Here is a 13,596-nt window from a genome sequence, read left to right as displayed (position 1 = left end):
CTTACACATTCCTCGGCCTGGAATTGCTGGGTCAAAAGACATGTACACTGTGGATTTTGCTAGATTGCTGTTATCTCTTTGAGGCCACTCAAGACACTTTCCGCGGAATGCCTGCAGGAAAGCACAAGGGTGTGTGGTCGGCCCAGCCCCAGTCGTCTTGGGAGATGGTCCTGCACCCCATGCCCAGGCCGCTGTGTGACAAAACTGTCTATTTACCCACGGGTCAAGACATCCCGTGCGTCAGATTTTCATCACTGTGCCAAACACCTGAGGCGATCAGCTTATGAGAGAGCCTTACTCTGGCTTGCGTGCTAGAGGTTCCAGTCCTGCCCCCAGGCATGCATAAGCGGAAGTGCCAGGCTGTGCAAAGCTGCTCATCCTGCAGCCAGAGAGCGAGGAGGAGGAAGAGGAGGAGCCCGGGTTCCACAATCCCCTGAGGACACACCAAGCCCCACCTCCTCAGGGCCCAGGACCTCCCAGGAGCAAATCCTTCAACGGCCTTGGGGGCCCTTAAGACCCAACCCCAACACCCAGGGCACTTGGGTTGGTTGTTGGGAAGAGCTGTCCTGCGCGGTCTCGTGTGGCCACTGCTTTTCTCCTGGTAAATACTAGGCCGGAATGGCTGATTGTGTCGTGGGTGGGTGTACCATGTTATGTAGGCAAGCACTCAGCTGCCGGCGCAGTGCGAGGCCTGTCGTCCCAGCGGCTGGGAAGCTAGGGCAGGAGAATGGCAAGTTTGAAACCAGCCTCAGCAACTTAGTGAGACCCTGTCTCAAAATAAGATATGAAAAGGCTTGGGAACGTGGCTAAGTGGTGAAGCACCCCAAGGTTGAATCCCTGGTACCAAAAAAAAAAAAAGAAACCAGTCCCCGGCCTCACAGCACCACACCATTTCTATCCCCAGCAACCACACATTGGTACCACCCGTCCAGCCACTGCAGTGGGCACTGACCCCTTTATGGGGCAATCTGCATTTACTGTCAGCTTATAGGTCTAGCTGGTATTTCCCTCATGACTCATGATGCGACATTGTCTCGGGTGTACGCAGGACATCCGGGTATCCTCTCGAAGTAATTGTGCAAATCTCCCTGTACTTGAAAAACTGGCTTGTCTTTTCATTATGGAGTTATAGCTGTTCTTTTAATTCAATTAATTAATTTATTATTTTATTTTTTAATTAAAATATTTTTATTTTTACTGATACATTTTGATTCATTGTACACAAATGGGTTACAACTTTTCATTTCCATGGTTGTACACAGTGTAGATTCACACCATTCGTGTGATCACACACATACACAGGGTCATACTGTCTGTTTCATTCTACTGTTTTTCCATCCCCACCCCCTCCCACCCCTTTTTCCTCTACACCCTCCAAAGTTCCTTCATTCTTCTCTTCCCCCATCACCCCTCCTCATGACATATCGTCATGCACTTATCAGAGAAAACATTTGGCCTTTGGTTTTTTGGGCTTGACCTATTTCACTTAACATGATATTTTCCAACTTCATCCATTTACCAGCAAATGCCATAATTTTATTCTTCTTTATGGCTGAGTAATACTCCATTGTGTGTGTGTGTGTGTGTGTGTATATATATATATATATATATATGCCACAGTTTCTTTATCCATTCGTCAACTGAAGGGGATCTAGGTTGGTTCCACAATCTAGCTATTGTGAATTGAGCTGCTATGAACATTGATGTGGCTGCATCACTGTAGTATGCTGATTTTAAGTCCTTTGGGTTAATTAATTAATTGTGGTACTGAGTGTGGAACCCCAGAGTGCTCTACTTCTGAGCTACATCCCCAGAAAGGGCCACAATAAGTTGCTGAGGCTGGCCTCTAACTTGTGATCCTCCTGTCTCAGCCTCCTGTCTCTGCACTTATAGCCATGTGCCACTGACTTGGCTAAGAGTGTAACTTCCTTCATACCTCCATCATAGCTGTCCCTTCACAGTTGTCCCCTTCCGGCCTGGCCTGGTTCTGATGTCTCATCCCCCTGAACTTCTCACCCATCTCTTCTTGGCTCCCTCATTTCTCCTCAGAGGCAAGCTGCTCTTAGTGCACTGTGGGTGGTCCAGCCAGCCAGGTTCTAAGCACTGGAGGGGGTGGGTGGTCCTTGGCCAGGCTCTGCTCTCTCCTGCACCTGCTCCCATATGAACAGACGAGCCTGGTGTGTCTTCTGCCCCCCTCCAGTTCCTTGATGGCAGATGGCTGCTGCCTGCCTAAGCATGCTCTGGTGCAGGCCATGCATGCTCCTTACATGGAACGCGGCCACACACCCTGGTCAGTGGCCTGTCCATTCTCAGCTCTGCCTGGCATACAGTGGACACTCACCAAGCACTTGAAAGGTTGGAAGGCCAGGCAATTCCTATTTCCTGTCGAGTCCTTTCTGACCATACCAGTTCCACTGACCAGCTCTTCCTCCTCCAGGCAGTCTGGTCCTTGCTGCTTCTACTTGCTAGGATCTGGCATTGCCCGGGCTATAGCACCCTGGGTCCCATCCCCAGTGCTGCACAACAGCAACCGCAGCCAGGCACAGCACTGGAAAGTGGGGGCCCAGGATGCCAGCCACCACCAGGATGCCAGCAGCCACTGAGCCTTCTCTGCCTGCTCCTGCACTCTTGCCTTTGCCAGTTCGTCACTTCTCTATTTATCCAAGCACCACAGGCCAAAAAAAGGAAAAATCCCCCAAATAAGTGAATGCACATTCAGTGAAGCTATTCTCATGGTCTAGCAAGCCCAGCTTACTTATGGCCCAAAGATGGAATCCTTAGGAATTTGTACTCTAACTACAGGAGCATACGTGGCAAACAAGACATGCAAATGTCACACTCAGAGGGACACACTAATCTCCATTCCCTCCAACACGAGTGGACTCAGAACGGGTACCACGCACAGACTGACCCTGTGACTTCACGGGGGCCTCTGTGGAGCAGTTCTCCCAGTGTCCTGCCCAGCCACGTCCAGCTCCTCAGCCTTCCTCACGCTGCACTCCTAGTACTAAAGCGAATTCCCTTCCTCCAGCGGTTCTCTGCCGTCTAACGACCTCCCGCAGGGCAGGCCGCCGGGCCGCAGGGCCTCCCACGCCGCGGCAGCCACCGAGGCAGGCGCGGCTTCAGCTTCCCTAGGCACTGCCCTGGCTCCCCCTCAAGAATCCCGGTGGGCAGCTCTCTGGTCCCGACCTAGGGCACCTCCACAAGTGGTCAGCCGGGGCGGGGTGGCTAGTCCTCTGGTTGGCAAGGGGGTGGGGGTGGCCAGCGTCTGGGCCCACTCCTCCAGTGTGGTCAGTGTCGGGGGCCCCTGGCAGGGTTTGGGGTGGTGTGTTCAGGGTCCACTCCCCAGGGGTAGCCAGTGTCGGGGCACAGTCCCAGGGTGTGGTCAGTGCTCGGGGGACCACTTGCAGAGGGGAGTGGCCAGTGCCGGGGCCGCCACGTGGCTGGCTCGCGGTCGCCGCGTTTCGAAGCATCGCGACGCCTGCGGCTTTTGTTTTGACAGAGGGCTTTCGTGGGTCAGCAGGCGCCCAGCCGGCGGGAGGCCTCCGACGCGGGGGACCCTAACCGCCTGGCGGTGGTGAGCACGCCGTGCCCGTGGGCGTTGGCGGGGCGCAGCTGACCAGGCAGCTCGGGTCCGACCCAAGTCGCGCGGGCCGCGGACCGTGTGGCCGGCAGGCTCCGCCTCCAACGCCGCCAGGAAAGGCCCGGGCCCGGGCCGCGGCAAAGTGGACGGCGGGGAGGCGCCCACGCCCGCCGTGACCTTGGCCCCCGCCGCCCGCCGCCCGCCGTCCGCCGCCCGCCTGCCCGATCCCGCGCGGACTCCACGCTCCGCCCCGGGTTTTCCCCGCCGCCGCGGCCCGGCCTGCGTCGTGCGTCTTGCGTCATTGCAGGGCGTGCGGGCGCTCGGCGCGGCGCGGGCTACTATTGGCCGCCCACGGTAGCCCCACTGCCGTGCGCCGCGCCCATTGGCCGGCGCGGCCGTCCGTCGCGGGCGGCGGTGCGCGGCCGCGCGAGCTCCCGCCCTCGCCGCTCTCCTCGCCGGCCGGCGGCCTCGGCGCCCGTCCTCGGCTCGCGCGGCCCACGACCGCGCCCGGGCCTCGGCCCCGCCAGGGCGCCCGCGCGGTTCGGGCGGGCCTCGCAGGCGATGGCGGCCGCGGCGGCGCTCTCGGGCGCGGGCGCCCCTCCCGCGGGCGGCGGGGCCGGGGGCGGCGGGTCCCCGCCGGGCGGCTGGGCCGTGGCGCGGCTCGAGGGCCGCGAGTTCGAGTACCTCATGAAGAAACGCTCGGTGACCATCGGGCGCAACTCGTCGCAGGGCTCGGTGGACGTGAGCATGGGCCACTCGAGCTTCATCTCGCGGCGCCACCTGGAGATCTTCACGCCCCCGGGCGGCGGCCTCGGTGCGGCGGCCCCCGAACCCGCGCAGCCCCGGCCCGACGCGGGCGGCGACTTCTACCTGCGCTGCCTGGGCAAGAACGGCGTGTTCGTGGACGGCGTGTTCCAGCGGCGCGGGGCGCCGCCGCTGCAGCTGCCCCGCGTGTGAGTGGCGCGGGCGCGCGGGCGGGCGGGGGCTGCGGCCGCGGCCTGGGCGCCGACCCGGACCCAGACCTGCAAGCCGCGGCTGGGACCCTCGACCGGGACCCCAGCCAGGACCCACCGCCTGACCCGCTCAGACCCGGGACCCCAGCCAGGACCCACCACCCCGACCCGCTCAGACCCGGGACCCCAGCCAGGACCCACCGCCCCGACCCGCTCAGACCCGGGACCCCAGCCTGGACCCACCGCCCCGACCCCGCTCAGACCCGGGACCCCAGCCTGGATCCACCGCCCCGACCCCGCTCAGACCCGGGACCCCAGCCAGGACCCACCGCCCCGACCCGCTCAGACCCGGGACCCCAGCCAGGACCCACCGCCCCGACCCGCTCAGACCCGGGACCCCAGCCTGGACCCACCGCCCCGACCCCGCTCAGACCCGGGACCCCAGCCTGGACCCACCGCCCCGACCCCGCTCAGACCCGGGACCCCAGCCAGGACCCACCGCCCCGACCCCGCTCAGACCCGGGACCCCAGCCAGGACCCACCGCCCCGACCCCGCTCAGACCCGGGACCCCAGCCTGGACCCACCGCCCCGACCCCGCTCAGACCCGGGACCCCAGCCAGGACCCACCGCCCCGACCCCGCTCAGACCCGGGACCCCAGCCTGGACCCACCGCCCCGACCCGCTCAGACCCGGGACCCCAGCCAGGACCCACCACCCCGACCCCGCTCACACCCGGGACCCCAGCCAGGACCCACCACCCCGACCCCGCTCAGACCCGGGACCCCAGCCAGGACCCACCACCCCGACCCCGCTCAGACCCGGGACCCCAGCCAGGACCCACCGCCTGACCCGCTCAGACCCGGGACCCCAGCCAGGACCCACCGCCTGACCCGCTCAGACCCGGGACCCCAGTCTGGACCCACCACCCCGACCCCGCTCAGACCCGGGACCCCAGCCTGGACCCACCACCCCGACCCCGCTCAGACCAGGGACCCCAGCCTGGACCCACCACCCCGACCCCGCTCAGACCCGGGACCCCAGCCTGGCCCACCACCCCGACCCCGCTCAGACCCGGGACCCCAGCCTGGACCCACCACCCCCGACCCCGCTCAGACCCGGGACCCCAGCCAGGACCCACCGCCCCGACCCCGCTCAGACCCGGGACCCCAGCCTGGACCCACCGCCCCGACCCCGCTCAGACCCGGGACCCCAGCCTGGACTCACCACCCCGACCCGCTCAGACCCGGGACCCCAGCCAGGACCCACCACCCTGACCCGCTCAGACCCGGGACCCCAGCCAGGACCCACCGCCTGACCCGCTCAGACCCGGGACCCCAGCCTGGACCCACCGCCCCGACCCGCTCAGACCCGGGACCCCAGCCTGGACCCACCGCCCTGACCCGGGACCCCAGCCAGGACCCACCGCCCTGACCCACTCAGACTGGGGACCCGCTCAGACCCAGGAACCCCAGCCAGGACCCATGATCCTGACCCAGACTCAGACCCAGGAATCACAGTCAGGGACCTAGACTTTGTCTGGGACCCAGGCCTACACCCATCAACAGGGTCTGTCTCTAACCTGCATTGTCTGTCCTCAGCAGGGTAGAACCCATGACCAGAGTCCTGACCCAGGACTAGGACACACACTGTTCCACATCCTGGTCATAGCCAAATCCCAGAGTTAGGATCCACCATACACAAGCAGGAGCAGACCCATGACTAGAATGGACCCTGACCCCTACCTCCCACCCTCCACAGAATCAGCCCACAGTCCCCAGCACTCCATCAGGATGACCTAACCCCAGGCCTTGTCTGTCTTACAGCCAGACCCAGATCCCTACACATGACCCCCTTGGATCTCAACCCATAATCCCTTGTCCAGTCTGATCCTGACCCCTGCCAGGACACAGAACACCATGCCTGCACATGACCCTCTGGTCCCTGTTATGCAGGGCCTTCACCTGTACACTTGGACTCTGCATCCTGGCGGTTGGTATATGTTCAGAATCAGCAGGTCATCCCCAAGGGAAATGTTAGCTGTATGCAGTGGAAGAATTGCCCCAAACTAAACTCTGTGCCTTCTAACTGATGAGGGGTTATCTGCTACTTTCTGTTCACTATTTTTGTGTAGTGAAATATTTCCAGAGTGTGGTGTTGTAAGCCACAAGGACTTTTCTCACTGTGTTGGCAGCCTAAATGAAAACTGCAACCTTATTGTTTTTTAAACTGTATTGAACTCAAGGCCTCACACATATTAAACACTGAGCTGCATTCCCAGCCCTTTTTCTTTAATTTTGAGGTAGGGTCCTGCTAAGTTGCCCAGGTGGCCTTGAACTTGCAAGTCTGCCTCAACCTCCTGAGTAGCTAGGATTACAGATGTGCCCCACCACAGTCAAGCATTTAAAAATCTGCTCTGAACTGTAAATATTTTGGTAAACTGGGTACTTTCTTTTCCTTTTTTTTTTTGGGGGGGGGTATGTATTTTAGTTGTCAGTGGATATACCTTTTTTATTATTTTTATGTAGTGCTGAGGCTCGAACCCAGGGCCTCATGCAAGTTAGGCAAGCATTCTACCACTGAGCCACAACCCCAGCCCAAATTGGGTATAGTTTTTTTTTTTTTTTTTTTTTTTTTTTTTTTTTTTTTTTAGTGGAAAGGTAATTTGTTATTTGGAAATGATTACAAGGTCATATAGAGTGTTAAGTGAATCTTACAGGGAAATGTCAATCATGCTACAGAAAAATTCAGCACGGTTCTGTGGTTTGATAAAGTCATTTGCTCTGCTTGAAAATGTGTTTGCTCTCTAGGAAATGCTTGTTATCTTGATGGGCTTATTTCTTGGTCAGTGCAGGTACAGCATTTGTCCACACCCTGGAATGTGTAACTACTTTTGGTTTTTAGAGATGCTCGTAAAAGCCATGCTTTTCATTCTCTGGTGTGTATGTTGCCTTAAAGAGGAATATCAGTTTATTTCTTATTCTTTAATAGCCTCTCTATAATGAATGTTTTCTTTTTAACGAAAGTTTTTTACTGGTGTATTATGATTATATGTACTACTGGGATTAATTGTTACATCTTAAGAATGTTATTTTCAAGCCAAGATGTTTTTCTGTATTTGTACCGTAGACAGCATCAAATTAATGATAGTGGCCTAATGGCTGTCTTTTCTTTGGTGCTGAAACTTGGGATAGCACCACCCTTTAATCTGGCAGTTGTTTACAAAAAAATGCATTATACGTACTTGAGATTCTGAAGCAGGAAGGTCACCTGGGCAACAGAGCAAGAACCCTTCAGCCGCCCCCCCCCCCCCAAAAAAAAAGTCCACATTCAACACAGGAAATTATGTTCTTATTCTGAGGGTTTAGGGCTTTTTAAAGAAAACTTATTACTCTTCACCTAAAACCATTTGTGTTGAATTCTATACATGCCAACATGCTGAACATGGAAATAAATTGACCTTTCAGCAAGGAAGCAGAATTTAGACTTTTTGAAAGGGTAGAAAGAGCCTTGCCATAGAAATGAGTAGGATGTAGGCGAGGTGGAGACTGGGCCTTTGACCTTTGCCTGCAGCATGGCCTTGAACTTCTTGCGGGCCTGGGAACCGCAAGTGCTTATGCTGGTGGGAATGGCCCACTCACAGTTAGCCCCAGCACTGTGTGGAATAGATGGCTAACTTGTAGGATGTTTCAGCACCTGCCTGTTTGCAAGTTTTTGGTGTAGGCTAATAACATAGGTTAAGGGAATAAACTGTAGAGATAATTGGTACTAGTGAAATGTAGGTACATTGTTTTAAAGTCTTTTTTTTCTTGAATTTAAACTTAATGTTTAGGTTAATGTTCAAAGTTTTTTTGTTTTTTTATTTGTCAGTACTAAGGATTAAAATTGGGCCTCACAAATGCTAGACAAGCACTCTATTACTGAGCTACATCCCCATTCTATTTTATTTATTTGGTGGCATCAGAGACTGAACCCAGGGGAGCTCTACCACTGACTGAGCTACCCAGTCCTTTTTATTTTGAGACAGGGTCTCACTGAGTTGCCCAGGCTGGCCCTGAACTTGTGACCCCCCTGCCTCAACCTCCTGAGCAACTGAGATTACAGGCTGTATTGGATATTTTGAGTGTGTACATGTGCCTTTTTCAAGGTGGTTGGCGAGCTCTGTGCCCGCTGTGGATGGATATGTGTAGAGCTCAGTGTGTGTGAGAAGGCCAGGATGTGCAGCTTTCCAGAAAACAGGATTCTGCAAGTCTTTGATGTTTTGGCCATGTGTGAGGACTGTGTAAGGAAACAGTGTTTTCCTTGCTGAGAGCCTGACTCATGGGAGGCACAGGTGTTCCTGGGATTGGGGTCTGCCAGGTGTCCTGGGCCATCTGGACAGGTATCTTGGAGATGGACAGGGGCGGGGCAAGAGCGGACGCTGGGGCAGGTTATAAAGCAGCGTATGGTGAGGTTTGTCTAGGCTTGGTGGGGCAGGGTTTTTACTTCTGTCAGTGGAAGAGTGGAGACTGTGCTCTTTGAGAACAGAGTCTGTGTTTGTCCAGAGACCAGGTCTGGCACCTGAGACTAGAGAAATTTTAGGAAGATCAATTGGGCAGGAATGTTTGGGTTTGTTGGTATTGCCGTGGCAGCAAACCAAGTATAATATATAAATAGAAGGAAGCAACTCTTTAATAGTTGTGTCTGCTTTGAAAATGCCAAATAAATTTGCCACTTTTTATTTTTTTCTTCCCACCAGGGATTGAACTCAAGACTGTCTCAAAATAAAAACCTAAAAAAGGTTGGGACTGTAGCTCAATGGTAAAGGCTCTGGTTTCAATTCCTAGTATCCAAAAAAAAAAAAAAGCTACAGTATACATTCATTTTGCAAATTGATACATTTTTCTCTTTCATACTAAAATATCCAATAGCCAAACATAAATACAAGAGATTAAATTCACTATCTTTAACTTGTAGACATTGGGAACTGCAGAGCAGCTATTTTATCCTAGAGGCTGCTGTAAGTTTAGGCCCAGTAACAGGCCTAGGTCTCTTTCACCTACTGGTAAGACTCAGTTTGTTCACTTTAATGTTTACTTAAGGAGTAGTTTAATGCATTTTAGATTAAAATAATTTTGATTTCTAACATGTTGAGAAATAAGCCTGTGTGATCCATAACCCGAGGTAGTCATTTGTGCACCTCATGAGTGACAGTGAGAACAGGCTCCTGGAAAGACTGGGGCCACATTACAGTTAGCCCCAGTTAACTGAGGCCTTCCATTAGCTTCTCTGGGCTCTAGTCCCCTCATTCCTGACTGGGATAGGTATCCCAACACCATGTGACCCTATTGCACCATGTTTGTGTTCTGCTGGATATCAAGGTCTGCATCTGTTCTCACTCAGCATGGTGCTTGGGGTCTGTAAGAGGAAACCTTGAGAATCCTTTGCATAACTGAGGGTCACTGATACCTTTGGCAGCCTACCTTCTGCTTCTGTCCAACCCACCTTCTCAACCTCATCAGAGGTAGGGAAAGGGAAAAGGAGGAACTGATGTGAATGTAGTGTCCAGTTTGTGGTCTGATTTGAGTGCTGCTTGTTCATTAATGCTTTACAACTTTTGTACTGTTTTTGTTTCTTTAATTTTTTTGAAGTTGTAAATGGACACAATACCTTTTTAAAATTTATTCTTATGTGTTGCTGAGGATCAAACACTGCCTCACATGCGATAGGCAAGCACTGTACCACTAAGCCACAACCCCAGCCCTTGTACTGTTTTTGTTTCCTAAACTGCTTTTCCCACCTTTGTACTAGGAATTGAACCCAGGCCTCACAGTCTACCACTGAGCTACATACCTGGCCCTTTTATTATATTTTTGAGGTCTCACCTAGTTGCTGAGGCTGGCCTGGATCTTGTGATCCTCCTGCCTCAGCCTCCTGAGTTGCTGGGATTACAAGCCTGTGGATCACTGCAATGGGCAAACTGATTTTTTATTGATATATAGTAAACCATAGATACTTTGTTTCTTTCTGGGAGCCCTGAGGCTGAGCCCTCCTACAGGCCTGGTATGTCACCTGGTGCTTTCTAGGTGGCACAGTGTCTGTGGACCCCTAAGAATGGAAGGACCGGCAGGCTTTTGGACTAAAGGAAGCCGAGAGGCAAGGGGTTTCTCCATGTTCATAGCACCTTCTAATGGGTTCCTGTCATCATCTTGTTCTCATTCATCTCAGGTGACCTTTTTCTCCACTGGTCTTCCAAGGCCGCGATAAGGCTCTGTACATGCTTGTACCCCTTGAAGATGGCTCAGCGCCATCATTGCCACACACCTGAACCACATGGGCTGTTAATAGCATGTTTCTATCAAAGAAACACATTCATTTGCTGACTATGTGATAAAGGAATTCCAGTCTGACCCGCTCCCTTGTTTGCCCCCCCCCCCGCCCCCCATTTGCTAGCAGGTCCCTCTGTTCCCTGGTTGCAGATCACAGCCGCGCTTCATGTATGCTTGATTGGCACTAGCAGGAGTCTGTTAAAGTAACAGGTTTCTCCATTGTAAAAAATACAACTGTTTCTGCTTTGCTTGAGAAAAAGGTGGTTTGGTTTTGTTTTGTTTTTAAATGAAGAAAAGAGGGTTTCTAAAATAAGGAGTCTTTTAATGAAATAATTAGCATTTTGAATCATATCTGTTTTACATTTCTGCGTGGCTCTTGTTTTATGTTTGGTTTTGGAGCAATTTATCACATCTTAATTAAAGACAATATAGTAAGTCAGCTTCCACACTTCTGGCTCACCTCATAACAAGGAATCTCTGATTTGCTAATGAAACACAGTTCGCTAGGGTATATTACAGGTACACATTGCCCCTTCTGTGATTGTGGCAGGCTTCAATGTCGTCATCCTAGGAAGTGGTGGTCCCGGGAGACGGAAAGCACCCAGCCTGGGCTTGAGGCACTGTCTTCCCAGGGTGTGCCAGTTTATACTATATGTGGGCTTTGTATGTCTCAGGAAATTCCTCTGCCAAGCACTCCATGGGATTTTTAGGCAGTATGTGCTTTGGGGTGGGAGCTGGAACTCTTCAAGGAGGCCATGCTGCAGTCTCCCAACCTCAGGACCTCCTCTTAACGTGGACCTCTTGAATCTGCTGCATGGGTATAGTGTGGATTGCCTTTGCCTGCCATAGCAGAGTTGCTCCATAGATATTAATGTTTAGATTTTTGTCTCAAGTATTTTGGAGAGATTGATCCATTAACATTTGAAGTACTAATTTGTTAAGGATTTGTGGCATTTTGCTATTTGTTTTCTTTTGTTTTGCAGCTTATAGTCCCTTTTTCCTCCCTGTCTTTTGGTTTAGTTGATTTTATTGTTGTTCTGAACTTTCTCTTCTCAGTTCCTTTTGTGTATATTTTTTAGATGTTTTCTTTGTAGTTACCATTGGATTATATCTTAGGTTGGGGATATAGCTCAGTGATAGATCTGGAATTTGCCCAATACATTGCAAGACTCTGGGTTTTATCCCAGCACCATGAAAAAAATTTTTTTAAGAAAAATTTAAAACCATCTCTTTTCAGCTAATATCAACTTAACCTGAAAAGTGTACATTCTGCTCTTATAAATTTCCTTCCTTTCTCCCTTTTATATTGTCACCCATTATATCTTTATACTTTGTGTGCCAAACAACGATAACCCAGTGCCTCACATGTGCTAGGCAATCACTTTACTACTAAGCTACAACCCCAGCCGGTGTAATTATTTTTATGTATTTATTTTTTGAATCCTGTCAGAAGTCAGTGTGTGAGTTCCAAACCAAAAATTACAGTCATGCAGTACTAGCTTGTATATTTGCTTGTGTATTTACTTTCACTGGAGATCTAATTCTTCACGTAACTTTGAGTTAACCGTCTGTTGTCCTTTATTTCAACTTGAAGGACTCTGGTTTGTATCTGTAGGATAAGTCTAATGTTAATGAACTTTCTTCACTTTTGCTTGTTGGGGAATGTCTTAATTTGTCCCGTGTGTGTGTGTGTGTGTGTGTATGTGGTTTTGAGGGTTGAACCCAAGGCCATGAACATACACGTGAGGCCAGTATTCTACCACTTAGCTATACCCCCCAGCCCTTTTTTAATTTTGAGCAGGATCTGCCAAAGTTTTGCAGGCTGGTCTTGAACTTGAAATCCTCTTGCCTCCATCCCCCAAAACCTGGGATTACAGGTGTGGTCACAATGATGGGCTCCCTCTTTTTTTTTGAGGATTGAACCCAAGGGGCACTTTACTGCCGAGCCACATCCCCAGCCCTTTTCCCTTTTTTATTTTTTACTTTGAGACAGAGTGTTGCTAAGTTGCCGAGGCTGGCCTCAAACTTGGAATCCTCTGCCCCAGTGTCCCAAGTCACTGGAATTATAGACATGTGCCACTGTGCCTGGCCAAATTTGGGAAGTTTTTAAGACATTATTTTTTCAAATACCCATATTGTGCATGTTGCTCTGGTAGTGACGTCCCATTAGGTGCCTCAGGCGCTGTTCATTCTTCATTCTTTCCTCTGTCTGCTCCTCATACTGATGATTTCCATTATTTTACTTGCAGATTTGCTGATTCTCTTCTGCCTGCTCACGTATACTGCTGAACTCCAGTGAATTTTTCCTTTTGCTTGTTAATGTTTTTCAGATCCAGGACTTCTGTTTGCTCTTTTTTATAATTCCTGTCTGTTGTTGATGGTTCATACATTGTTTTCCTGATTTCTGATAGTTCTTTGTTTTCCTTTAGCCCTTTGAGCACATTTAAGTCTTGGTCTAGGAAGTCTAGTGTCTGGCCTTCCTCTGGGATTTCTGGCTTGCCTTGTTTTGTAGGTGTGTGTGCTGAGTGGTGCTCAAACCCAGGGCTTTGCTGAGCACACACACTCTACTTCCGCACCTCTGTACACCTCCAGGCCTGTTTGTTCTTTTGACTCAGTCATGCTTTGCTGTTTCTTTGTGTGCCTTTTGGTTTGCTGTAGTCAGACTGGACATTTGATTGTTGTGTGTGGTAGCTTTGAAAGTTAGATTCTCCTCCTTCCCCAGGGTTTGCTGGGTTTTTGTGTTTATTGGAGGTT

At 51.9% G+C, this 13,596-nt stretch overlaps 1 protein-coding gene across 1 annotated transcript in view; it reads left to right on the top strand.

Moving 5' to 3' along the window:
• The first annotated feature begins 4,033 nt into the window (after positions 1 to 4,033).
• FOXK2 (forkhead box K2) overlaps positions 4,034 to 13,596 on the top strand; it is a 62,209-nt gene continuing 52,646 nt past the window's right edge. The window contains exon 1 of the mRNA XM_079131015.1: positions 4,034 to 4,536. Within this exon, the coding sequence (XP_078987141.1) occupies positions 4,145 to 4,536 (392 nt within the window). The 5' untranslated portion in view covers positions 4,034 to 4,144. The remainder of the gene's footprint in view (positions 4,537 to 13,596) is intronic.

Source organism: Sciurus vulgaris, assembly GCF_902686455.1.
Source record: "Sciurus vulgaris genome assembly, chromosome: 3".
Classification (NCBI taxonomy): Eukaryota; Metazoa; Chordata; class Mammalia; order Rodentia; family Sciuridae; genus Sciurus; species Sciurus vulgaris.
Note: the sequence above shows the minus strand (reverse complement) of the source record. Positions and strands in the feature narration are given on the sequence as shown.